The sequence below is a fragment of the Dendrobates tinctorius genome, unplaced genomic scaffold (genome assembly GCF_039654945.1).
Source record: "Dendrobates tinctorius isolate UK_male_01 unplaced genomic scaffold, ASM3965494v1 ptg000165l, whole genome shotgun sequence".
NCBI classification, from domain to species: domain Eukaryota; kingdom Metazoa; phylum Chordata; class Amphibia; order Anura; family Dendrobatidae; genus Dendrobates; species Dendrobates tinctorius.
This window is the reverse complement of record NW_027361832.1, coordinates 15,003,876-15,016,806: the sequence shown is the minus strand read 5'-3', so window position 1 is coordinate 15,016,806 and position 12,931 is coordinate 15,003,876. Positions and strand designations below refer to the sequence as shown.

Below are 12,931 nucleotides of genomic sequence, written 5' to 3'. Positions count from 1 at the left end.
CGTGCTGCGCTGCGTGGAGTGACTGCTGGGACGGCCATTACTCCGGTCTCGTTCCTTTTGCCGATGGTGGTGGTGCTGCTTAAGCTGCTGCCTGGGCTGCTGCTCCTGTTGCTGGTTGCTATCCCCCATTATTCTTAGGATCACTTCCAGCCAGGAGTGTTTTTCCAGCCACCATTTTAAATTTCCCGGCATGTGACGTCACCGCTCCCAGCCTGCACTGCTTCTGCCGGGGAGAGCGCTCCTGCGTCGATCCCCGGAAGCCGGTATCTACTTCTGGGGCAGCGGTCATCTTGGCACACCTCTGTACCATGGCGCTGCCCGCGTGTTTACCGGGTCCCTGCGAGCCCCGACCTTCTTTCCAGAGTGGCGCCTCTGACGTCTTCCCTCCGCTCACCTGGCAGCCCGCATCAGCCCCAACGGTGGCGGCTTTGGGCACCGCATCCGCCATGGCAGAGGCCTCCCCGCTGCCATCCCCCGGTCAGGTCGGCCCCGGACCATAGAACAACAGGTACCGCTGTCCTGTGGGTCACCCGTCAGGGACAGGAACCCAACTGAAGGCGGAGGAGAGGTACCACCCTTTTTATCTGTAGGTTCCGGTCCCTGAAGGGCGGATCCCCTCTCTGCGTGGTGCTGTTAAGGGTGAGAGAGAATGCATTCTCTACTTATACTTGAGTCAATACATTTTCCCAGTTTTTTGTGGCAAAATTAGGTGTCTCGGCTTGTATTCTGGTCAGCTTATACACGAGTATATAAGGTATCTTAGCTCCAGATCCACTATGATTAGCTTACTAAAGATTTCTTAACCTAGATCCCAAACTAGTTACGTAGTAGGTCGCAGCTACATACAGTCATATGTTAAAGTTTGGGCACCCCTATTAATGTTAACCTTTTTTTCTTTATAACAATTTTGGTTTTTGCAACAGCTATTTCAGTTTCATATATCTAATAACTGATGGACTCAGTTATATTTCTGGATTCAAATGAGGTTTATTGTACTAACAGAAATTGTGCAATCTGCATTTAAACAAAATTTGACCGGTGCAAAAGTATGGGCACCCTTATCATTTTCTTGATTTGAACACTCCTAACTACTTTTTACTGACTTCCTGAAGCAGTAAATTGGTTTTGTAACCTCATTGAGCTTTGAACTTCATAGTCAGGTGTATCAAATCATGAGAAAAGGTATTTAAGGTGGCCACTTGCAAGTAGTTCTATTTGATTCTCCTATGAAGAGTGGCATCATGGGCTCCTCAAAACAACTCTCAAATGATCTGAAAACAAAGATTATTCAACATAGCTTTTCAGGGGAAGGATACAAAAGTTGTCTCAGAGATTTAACCTGTCAGTTTCCACTGTGAGGAACATAGTAAGGAAATGGAAGAACACAGGTACAGTTCTTGTTAAGCCCAGAAGTGGCAGGCCAAGAAAAATATCAGAAAGGCAGAGAAGAATGGTGAGAACAGTCAAGGACAATCCACAGACCACCTCCAAAGACCTGCAGCATCATCTTGCTGCAGATGGTGTCACTGTGCATTGGTCAACAATACAGCGCACTTTGCACAAGGAGAAGCTGTATGGGAGAGTGATGAGAAAGAAGCAGTTTCTGCAAGCACGCCACAAACAGAGTCGCCTGAGGTATGCAAAAGCACATTTGGACTAGCCAGTTACATTTTGGAAGAAGGTCCTGTGGACTGATGAAACAAGGATTGAGTTGTTTGGTCATACAAAAAGGCGTTATGCATGGAGGCTAAAACACACAGCATTCCAAGAAAAACACTTGCTACCCACAGTAAAATTTGGTGGAGGTTCCATCATGCTTTGGGGCTGTGTGGCCAATGCCGGCACCGGGAATCTTGTTAAAGTTGAGGGTTGCATGGATTCAACTCAGTATCCAGCAGATTCTTGACAATAATGTGCAAGAATCAGTGACGAAGTTGAAGTTACGCAGGGGGATGGATATTTCAGCAAGACAATGATCCAAAACACCGCTCCAAATCTACTCAGGCATTCATGCAGAGGAACAATTACAATGTTCTGGAATGGCCATCCCAGTCCCCAGACCTGAATATCATTGAACATCTGTGGGATGATTTGAAGCGGGCTGTCCATGCTCGGCGACCATCAAACTTAACTGAACTGGAATTGTTTTGTAAACAGGAATGGTCACAAATACCTTCATCCAGGATCCAGGAACTCATTAATAGCTACAGGAAGCGACTAGAGGCTGTTATTTTTTCAAAAGGAGGATCTACGAAATATTAATGTCACTTTTATGTTGAGGTGCCCATACTTTTGCACCGGCCAAATTTTGTTTAAATGCAGATTGCACATTTTCTGTTAGTACAATAAACCTCATTTGAATCCAGAAATATAACTGAGTCCATCAGTTATTAGATATATGAAACTGAAATAGCTGTTGCAAAAACAAAAATTGTTATAAAGACAAAAGGTTAACATTAATAGGGGTGCCCAAACTTTAACATATGACTGTATATTCACAGCATTGGAAAATTCAGGAGTAGATTTATTTTTCAGTTAAAAAAAATAAAAATCAGATTTTCAGAGATTCACTCAACACATCTGTTAAATTGTAGTTTATTATTCCATAGCTTAACTGTAATAACTCAGATGAAAATTCACATTTCAAAAGTCCTGAGTAAAAAAGGGGGTCAGTTTTACCATCTTACCTTCAAAACGAAATAAATGTGCAAAAGGAATTGGACCAGACACAGTACAGCAATGCATAAGTCTAAGAGCACTTGTGCCCTACACACAACAGAGACGGTCATTTTGTGAATAAAGTCAATTTACAGTATATAACTGAAAAAAGAAAAATAATGCTTGTCGATAACTTCTACCGCCACTGTTTGTAAGCAACAAATGCAAGCTTCAAATACAAAAAGATTCAAGCAATGGCTATACTGATACCATCTTAAAGCTTATATTACAAGTGGAAATAAAAATAAATAAGCATAAAAATTTGAAGGCCACTCAATAGTCCGTGCTGCAGACAGTCCAGCGTTTAACAATCTGGAGATCTTACCATCCCCGTACATTTCTAGACATGTATTGTCGATGTACCATATGAGTAAGTAAGCAATACCCTTACAACTATATCTACAAAAATAGAATAAAAAATGATTTTTACATTACATACATATTGCCATGTACCATATAGTAAGTGAATTGTTTAGAGTCTTATGTATCAGAAAGTCCAACGCAACGAGAAGACCTCAAGTCTGGAAAAAATAGTCAAGAGGGCCAGAAATACCTAAAGTTTAATCGTGCCCTAAAATAAAAACAGACTTTTCAAGATGAGCAATGACCCCATACAGACACACAGCAGTGTGCGTACAGCCTTAAAGGGAAGGCCTCAAAGAAAGACCTATTGTTTTAATCAGGTTTTATGATTTTTTTTACTTTAATAGTTCTATAAATTTAAAAATAAAAACCAGACAGCTTGCAATTGTAACACTTGCCACTAAGCCTACTACTAGACTCGTACTTCCTGTGCTTTGGGACCGGCAATGACTATGAATTAGAAAAAAGTATTTTTTGGTCATACTCCGATTTAGGAATAGGTCACTGGCAAGGGAGTGGGAGGAGGTGAGCTGTGACCATCACCTATTGTGAATGGTGGATCCTGTGTTATCTAGCTTGAGCAGAGGTATTGTTCTCTTCATTTGAATCTGGTTAGTGACGAGCGAATGTGCTTGGGTGCTAACCAAGTGTCTTCGGCGTGAAGTCCCTACAGCTGCATGTATCGTGGCTGTTCGACAGCCACAACACATGCAGGGATTTCCTGTTTGTGAGGCAATTCATGGATGTGTTGCGGTTGTTGAACAGCCGCTGGACATGCTGCCGTGGGGAGTCGACCATATTTTTTGAGCACGCCGAAGGCAATCGGTTAGCAAACTAGCAAGCCGGGTAACACTTTATCCGAGAACGTTAGCTCATCACTTAATACTTTCTGTAACGATAATGAGACTGCTGAAAACTCTTCTGCATACATCAGAAAGTGTGAGTCCAACCAAAGGCTTAGTGGCGCGTGAAATTTTTTTTTTGCAGGATTTCTGTTGTTTTGTTGGTTTTATTTGTTACTAAGGAAACGGAAAATGGAAATTAAAAACAAAAAAAAAATTGAAAAATATATATTTAACGTAAAATCCGGATTTAAAATATTAGCCAATTTTCTGAGGATACATTATGGTCCTTTCACATGGGCAAAATATATAGTAAGTTGATCGGCGCTCGCACAATTGTTTGTCCTTATGCACTTTGCATTATTGTCGGCAGCACACTTCTAGTTACACGGGGGGGGATGTGCCGCCGACAATAGGTAGTTTTCATGCCCACATACGTAATGCCATCAGCTGGCACAATCTCTAGCATATTTATTGACTGAATACTGGTTCTGTAAGTACTACCATCTCTTCTAGGAAAACGATGACTGTCAGTAGATCTAGCCCTTGACATGAACATGGCTTTAACCTGCAACAAACAAAAAAAAAAAAAAAAAAAAATCCAGTTGTGTCTAAGTAACTCAAGCTGGTAACAAAATACAACTGGTTTAAGAGCACTTTGTAGGGGGGGGGGGTACTTCTGAATTGTTTCTCTCGGACAATAAAAATGGTCCTGTGGTTATTAAACACTTTCCAGGCAATTATTAAAGAGCTAGCAAGTCCAATACGGAAATATTTTTATATGAAAGCCACCTAGAACATTCATAAACATGTTCGTAAAAGGTTCCCAAAACTACATGTAGCTGACCGAGCATCTACTGTGGTCAACATATTTTTTTGTCCTCAGGCAGAAAAAGCAGGTCCATCTTAAAGGGGTGGAATGGCAAAATAAAGGTAGATAAAATGAATTCATATTAACCTACCCATACCCACCTGGAGCCAGCGCAGGCCCATCCATGGTCTATGCAAAGACAGGAAGCAGCGATGCCACCGTTCCATCAGTCAGCAATGGTCAGTGATTGGCTGCAGTAGTCAGGTGACAAAGCAGCGCATCATGATCTGGCCAATTACAGGCGTCTGGTGGAATGATGATATGACCGCGTGTCATCTCTGCAGGGCTGTGGAGTCGGAGTCGTGGAGTCGGTGCTCATTTTGGTGGAGTCGGAGTTGGAGTCGGTATAAAATGGAGCGACTCCGACTCCTAAAATATATAATAAATTGGGTACAGTAATTCAATGCAGGATGTGCTGAATATTTTATCATAGGAGTTTGGGAAAGTTATGAAATGTCCTATAAATGGCTGTTCTATTCCTGATCTAAGGCTACATTCACACACAGCGTTTTTCCTGTGTTTTTTGAGGATACGTTTTTCAGCTGCAAAAGCTGATCATCTTTTTAAAAAACCGCATCACCTGAAAGGTTTTTGAGCTCATAGATAATGTTTTCAATAGCAAAAGCAGATTAGAAATCTGCTCTATCTATCCATTTATCCATATCTGTCTATCCATATCGTATCTGTACCAAAAAGAATGAAAACCGGGTAGTACACCAATATATATTCTGTTCTATCTAAATGTCTTGATTATTGTATCATAGAAATGATTAAATGTCTGAGGTTCACATTGTACTACAATAAATTTTTCACTTAAATATAAGCAATATGTGTGGGAGTCGGCGTCGTGGAGTCGGAGTCGGTGTAAGGGAAATTGAGGAGTCGGAGTCGCAGGTTTGGCTTACCGACTCCACAGCCCTGCATCTCTGTGCAGACTACAGTGTGGCCCGTGCTGGATCCAGGTGTGTGACGGTGGGCAGGCTTGACCAAGTTGCAAAAGTGTCTTCAATTAAGACATTTCCTTTTATTTCGAGTCTACAGCAACTATGCAAACTAATGGGTCACCACGGTAACAGTCTACCAACAAACTCCTTATCCTGCAGTCGTCCTGCCTTTCATCCATCCCTAATTCGCAAAGGGAAAGTGCCTATAGGATCAGACTACATGAGGTTTCTTTGTAGTCTGTTACCATGGAGACACAGATTTGTATTACAGCTGGAAACCCAAAACGGTTCAAGTTTATTTTTTAACTAATCTGATTTGAAAAAAAAAAAGTTAATTTTTCATTTAAGATGAACTGGAACAACATAAAATAATGCTTCGGAGACGTCCCTTCCCTTTAACTTGATGGGGACTTATAGATGCAGATTTCTGAATCTATTTTTGCTTTCTACGACTTCAGCTGTATTTTAGGTGCGGTGATCCTCTAACAACGGTATAAATGCAAAAAAGAAAACATGGAATCACAAACATTTTCGTATGAAATAGCCGTGAGCGTTAAAAAAAAAATATGCCATGACGACTGTTCTTAAGAGCTGTGCAGGGAAAGTGCTTTGCATATGCCATGGCGTGCACACACAAGATGTGAAGACCAACATGGAGATCCTGATGGGCATCCTGGCAAAGGAAACCGCTTAAGGTTCATTTGGAATCTTCTGTCGAAGCCCAAGTCTTCCATCCACAAAAGGAAAGTCATTGGAATATTGGCAATAATGAAGGCTACACGACTAGAGCAGAAATCATACGATGTTGATCCCACCCATAGATAACAAGGTCCTTTTGCTGCAGAAAACAGAGCTGGCACCATTGAGCTGACTGCCCTTCAGCGACGACTTCAGCTCCATTTCACAAGCCATGATGGCTGCGTTCAGTTCAACTTGGGCCCGATGTACAACATAAAACATAAGAGCAATGCTTATTACAATCTGTGGATGAAGGGGAGAAGGAAAAAAAAAAAAAAATTGTCAGGGTCATTTCAACAAACTTTGCATAAATCAATACTAAAAGCAAATATAAGAAACTTTTTCTCCACTTATGAGCCACTTCTCTTCCCCCTGCCTCCTGAACTCCTTATGCACTCTGAAGTACACCTCAAATCCTTCTTTCTTGGCAGCTCACTGAGTTATCAGATTATAGCTGCAGTGAGAAAAGGGTCTTCTCAAAGAAGATGATCTGGGCTAGGTCATGTTTTCTCGTGTTTTCCTTAGTTAAAAAGCAGAAAGCAGCAGCTGCTAATTACCATATTTCACTACAGGGAGGGAACACGTATTAATAGGGTTGAAATAAAAATAAAAAAAGGCGTAGTGTTTTAATAGGCAAGCTAGCCTCCTCTATGTCGCGTATACAGAGAAGGGTATCAGGCTCACTACTGAAATAGGAGGTCAATCGGCTTCCCCATCACTCACTGCCCTGTCAACTTAGGAAACACTCAAGTGCCAAAGGACTAGAAGCACAGCGTCAACCAGCAGATTTGGGCATGGGCGTTATTAAGATGATATTAGTTACTTGTATAACTTGCTATTTAGCAATCATTTAGCCATAATTTTATAGCCTGGTAAAAACCCTTTAAAAGGGAGTCTATGAACCCAAACCAAGCACACAGCCTCGTAGGTGACAGTCCCTACAAAAAAAAGATCGAAATTCTGCCTCCATTCTACAGAAGCTGAACTTCTCATATATGCTTGTTAGGGCGAGTATGCACCCTCGGTGTTACCAAGAAGGTCAGTGGGCCGCTCAGCCCACTAGTTTTGCATGTTGCCCACCTCCCTGCACTGTCTGCAGAGAAAGCTCAGGAAAGTCAGCGCTGGCAGATGCCAGTGAGGGAGTAAGAATGCAAAACAAGTGGGTGAAACGGTGCTGTGAGCCTCTTGGCCACACCAAGGGTGCACCCATCTCTCGAATTAGCATATTAACCTAAAGTTCAGTTTGTGCTGAACATAGGCAATATCAGAAGACTGCAGGTGTGATTTTTATAGGGCTATATCTCCCTATAAGGCTCCGGGCTTTAGTTTACACTGGCCATTTGGACTCACACACTCCCTTTATTAAAGCCATGCTGTTTGCCGCAAAACGCAAATTTTTAATGATCTTAAATTATTTAAAGTTTAAACACATTATATAGGAAAACTGTGATCAACTCCATTAATCAACCCGGTCTTAAATGATTTTGCTCCATGTGAAGATGGAATGTTACCTGTAGGCTGAATATAAAGTATCCACTGATGCTTTGTTCTGCAATGACATCCTCCATCGTACGCAACGTCGTCCCCAAGTAAGAGTTCAGCAACTGGGTTGGGAATAGGCCGACGGAAGATGCCGCAAGGTAGTTGGGTAAGGAAAGATCGGTAATCTAAAAAAAAAAGTTAAAAAAAAATTAATAAAAATACAAAAATGGGAAAGAAAAAAGCAAACATTGAAATTACAGCTTGTTTTAGTTCTCAGACAATATTAAAGGTATTTTCTGGGATCTGAATAAGATTCATAATGGATGTCGCCAACATCAGATCGGTGGTAGGGGGCTAAATCTTGGCTCTAGGAGCTGATGAGCACCACTGCCTCTTCATTGTTCACATTATCATACAGTGCAGGGCTTTTCAGCATTCACTCCAAGTCAGCGCTGGCCATAGCAACAGATCGGAACGCTTCTTTGATCATCAAACCTGAAAAGGAACAGTGCCTTGGCTGGTTACCAAGGGAACACTAATACTTCCAAGGTGCAGTAGGCATAGATTAGGTATCTCAAGGTCACACCAGTCCCCTTTCGTGAGGAAGACGTGTGACCAGGATCGATCAGATGTCCTATGTGGTGAAGACCTGCCACTTACCATAAATTTGCTTTTTTTCTTTTTACCTACTGTAAATGCCACTGTTCTCCTGAATCCGGCGCAGAGTTTCTTTTGTTCCAATTGCCTCTCCATTTCTGAAATATGGCCGCCCCTTATCTGTACACAAATGTAGTTTTTTTAGCCAAAGGAGTGTGGTCCTCAAGATGTCATAGATGGAGAATAGTTGAGGACTATGCAGAGTTGTCTAAAAAGAGCAGATTTATATACATGGAAGAGGGTGCTTATCTCAGAATTCAAGAGGCGCAAGAACAAAATAGAAAACGCCCGATCCAGGAGAACAGCGCCATTAACACCAGATAAAAAAAAAAATAACATTTATGGCAAGTGTCCGTTGACGTTCAAATAAAGATCTTTTGATATCACAATGCTGGATTAATAGACATTTTATTGTATCGGGGAACGTCAAATGGATGATGAACCGGTCACCTTGGGAGAAGCCAAGATGGCCGGATTCCTCTCAGTTACTGAATAGCCTTGATAAGGACTTTCTGCCCTTTTATTAAGGGTTTGTTCTAATCTTCCGTCTTCAGGAGCCCATTGCTCCTCAACCTCCCGGCTTCCTGTTTGCCTGGGGACAGTGTGCTTCTGAAAATTCACAATTTAGACCACGGTTGCACCGCTGGGCCAAACGGTCTGTTCACCCATGTTGCAAGCAGAGGGAGCTTTGCCTCTGTAGCATCAGAGGAGCGCCAGGGGTCAAACAGGCTGGGCACAGCTAGCTACAAAACTGCACTTTCAGGCTGTATAACTAACAACTTGCAAGCATGTACCCCTTGTCTAGGAAACCAGCCACCACTGATAAGACGGCAGAGGTGGTTGGCAAGCTAGACAACGAGAAGTGAACTAAAGAATTAAAAATCCCTCCATTCTTAAGAGCTGAGATGATTTTTAATACAAGATAAATTGCAAAAATGCTTTTTTTTTTTTTTTTTTTTTTTAAAACATTGCAATTGTAACCATTTAAGGCCATGTGCACACGGTCAGTATTTGGTCACTATTTTACCTCAGTATTGGTAAGCCAAAACCGGGAGCGGGTGATAAATCCAGAAGTGGTGACGGGTTTCTATTATCCTTTTCCTCTGATTGTTCCTCTCCTGGTTTTACCTTATAAATACGGATGTAAAATACTGAACGTGTGAACGCGGCCTAAAAGGGCAAGAAAACTCCTGGCAGTTTGCTTAAAAAATAAAATAAAAAAAAAAACGCCTGAGTATTTCCCAGATTTGGAATTGACTGCGGTGCTGACACGACATCAACAGCACATCGGCCAATTGGTCTTCGCAGGACTGCCCTGCCAGGTGCGCTGAGCTCACCGACTAGCTGCCGCGCTGTTAAGGGTACACCGGCACCACAACAGAAATGAATCGGTGGACCCAGGGAAGGTGAGGACAGCACAGATGAACTGCTAATAGTTATTAGAAAAAGTATTAAACTGCAGAGTCCTGCACCGGAATAATTTTTCCGTATTAACAATACTCTTACAAGTGACCTTGAGACCGTTTGTTTTTCCAGTATTTCATACAATATTGCAATGCAGCAATTTAATAAATTATGGAAAACCACATTCCCGCGGTCCACTGAATTATGTAACAAGGATTTGCACTGCTGACAATACCCAGGCTATAGAGTAAGGCTACAGTGGCCAGAAGTCACAAGTGACACCCCAGACATAGGCTTCAAGTCGAGAGACCGCTAAAATAGTCCCGCGACAACGATCCCAGACAAGCTGCTAATGGTCTTGTTGCGCACCATGTCGGATGTGTAGTCCCAGCCGTATGCGACAGAACAATTATATTACCGCCGTTGTTCTATCCCAGTGCCACAGTTGGTCAACACTTGCTTACTGGAAGAAACCTGACAGTCTAAAGTTCACACTAAGCAGGTTTTTTTTTTCTGCAGCCAAACCTGATCTCTTGGCAGGAAAGAAGCTGTAGGAAAAAAAAAAAAAAAAAAAGATTTTTCATACGTTTTTTGCATGCTACATTTGTCTCTTGTGCAAGCGGATATAGCTGTGTGTGAAAAAAAAAAATCCTATTCTGCAGAATCAGGTTTTGGCACAAAAAAAAAAAACACAGCAAAACCTGATACCTGCAGTGTTTTTTTTTTTCACCACCCATTCATGTCAAAGGGTTAAAAACGCTGAAAAAAAAAAAAAAGCTGAAAGAAACGACAGGCTCCGTTGTGCAAAAAAACGTGCAAAGCACAAAACACTGATGACAAAAAAAAATAAAAATTGTGTGCATGAGAATTTTGAAATATCGTAGACTTTGCTGGCACTGTAAAACGCAGCTGAAAATTTGCTTTAAAAAAAAAAAAAAAATGAAAAAATGAAAAAACAGCCTTCACTTCGAAGGCATTTCCAGGACATCAAGCATCCATATCCCCCACCAATCTCAAAATATCTTGGCTCGCACTCTCTATTTTAGTGCACATATGTTGGAGTGTGACTTATCTTCACTGAAATTATTGCAAAAATTATGTAAACCGATCAAATTTAATGAACATGTAACCCACTTGTTTTTTGCCGTATTTATGGTGTCACCCCGTAAGCAGGCCGACATCTCCGCAGCCCCACGGTGAGGACTTTGGGATCCTACATTAATGAGCTGCTGGCTCTGCTCTTTGTATTTCGAGCAGTATAATCCGGCAGTCGGCAGCAGAAGACACGGTAAAATTTAATTAAAGGAAAGCAAGCACGCTGCCAGGAACCTACATGGCGCTGCTGGTAACCGCAGAATCAAAATAATTAGGAAAAAAAAAAAAACTCAGAGCAAACAAACCTGATTACACTTCATGACCAACGTTTGGTTTGTGTTATTTTTGGAGACAGAAATTGCTTTGTTAAAAGCAAAACCTCTTCCCAGACTTTCTCTTACTGAATGTCAGCCTATATTAAATATTGGAGGATACTTTAAATTTACCCGCACCTCTACCTGTACCAATGTTGCTTAAATGAACGCAAAATTCAGACATCTGTGAAAACACAGTCCGGGTACAGGCCGCGATAATCGAAATCGGTTGCGAGTCTCCTGACCGAAACGCAACAACCTCATAGGCACATAGTTCAGGTCAGGAGACACATGGCCCGTCCGGACATTGATGAGATGGCCAAGTGCTGCACTCTGATGGATCTAGCAGTCCCATTCTCAGGATTGGTGTGGCTCCTGGTTAAAGGACCTCCCAACTATCAGGGATCACCTGTCCTGAGTTGGGACAACCCCTTTAAAGTCAGCCAGACGTGAGACAATTTAACGTGTATTGGAGACCCCCAACAAGTCGGATGTTGAGCGAGACAAGGATCTGGCATGTTGAATTACAAGTAGTGATGAGCGAGTATACTCGTTGCTTGGGTGTCCTCCGAGTATTTTGGCGTGCTCGGAGATTTAGTTTTCGTCGTCTCAGCTGCATGATTTGCGGCTGCTGGACAGGCTTAATGCATGTGTGGAATGCCTGTTTGATAGGGAATTGCCACATGTATTCAGCCTGTCTACAAGTCACAAACCATGCAGCTTAGACGACGAAAACTAAATCTCCGAGCACACCAAAATACTCAGAGGACACCCGAGCATGCTCGGGAAAACACGAGCAACGAGTATACTCGCTCATCACTAATTACAAGGTCTGATCCCTTTGCTTCTCCAGGACACGTCCGGCGGTGGTCTATGGGGGAGTTGGAGAGAGAGCAGTTGGACAATTGCCATTTAACGATTGCCCACTACTGGGATCACGGGAACGAGATAAGTCGGACGCCAAACATGTAACTTCCCTTTACATTTTTACAATCCAACGAGTCTAGGGATTGTGTTGGTGGCTTCAAATCAATAAGGAACCGTCCGTGCTTATCAGCAGATACTTATTGATGTCCTGTACATGTCAACTGTTATCTTAGGCTATGTTCACATGTTGCAATTTTGCTATTTTTTTTAATGCAAAATTTTAAGGTGCGTGTAAGGGTAAGTGCACACGCTGCGGATTCTGCTGCGGGTTTTTCCCCGCGGAAACGCAGGTAAAACCGCGGTTTTGCTGCGGTTTCACACCTCTACTATGTTAAAGGTGTGAAACCGCAGCAGAATCCGCAGAAACAATTGACATGCTGCAGAAAAAAACCCGCAGCTTTTCCGCAGGTAAAAAACCGCAGCGTGAGCACTGCGGTTTTGAAAACCCATAGGCTAACATGGTAAAGTACCATGTCTGCGGAACTGCTGCAGTTCTGCAGGGCCAAAACCGCAGCAAAACCGCAGCGTGTGCACTGTGCACATACCCTTACAGTTTCAGCAAAAGCCATGAGATTT

At 42.3% G+C, this 12,931-nt stretch overlaps 1 protein-coding gene across 1 annotated transcript in view; it reads right to left on the bottom strand.

Moving 5' to 3' along the window:
• Nucleotides 1-2,579: 2,579 nt before the first annotated feature.
• TMEM64 (transmembrane protein 64) overlaps nucleotides 2,580-12,931 on the bottom strand; it is a 42,351-nt gene continuing 31,999 nt past the window's right edge. Inside the window, exons 2-3 of the mRNA XM_073550519.1 lie at nucleotides 7,988-8,143; nucleotides 2,580-6,719 (exon numbers count right to left, since the gene is read on the bottom strand). Of these exons, the coding sequence (XP_073406620.1) occupies nucleotides 6,534-6,719; nucleotides 7,988-8,143 (342 nt within the window). The 3' untranslated portion in view covers nucleotides 2,580-6,533. The remainder of the gene's footprint in view (nucleotides 6,720-7,987; nucleotides 8,144-12,931) is intronic.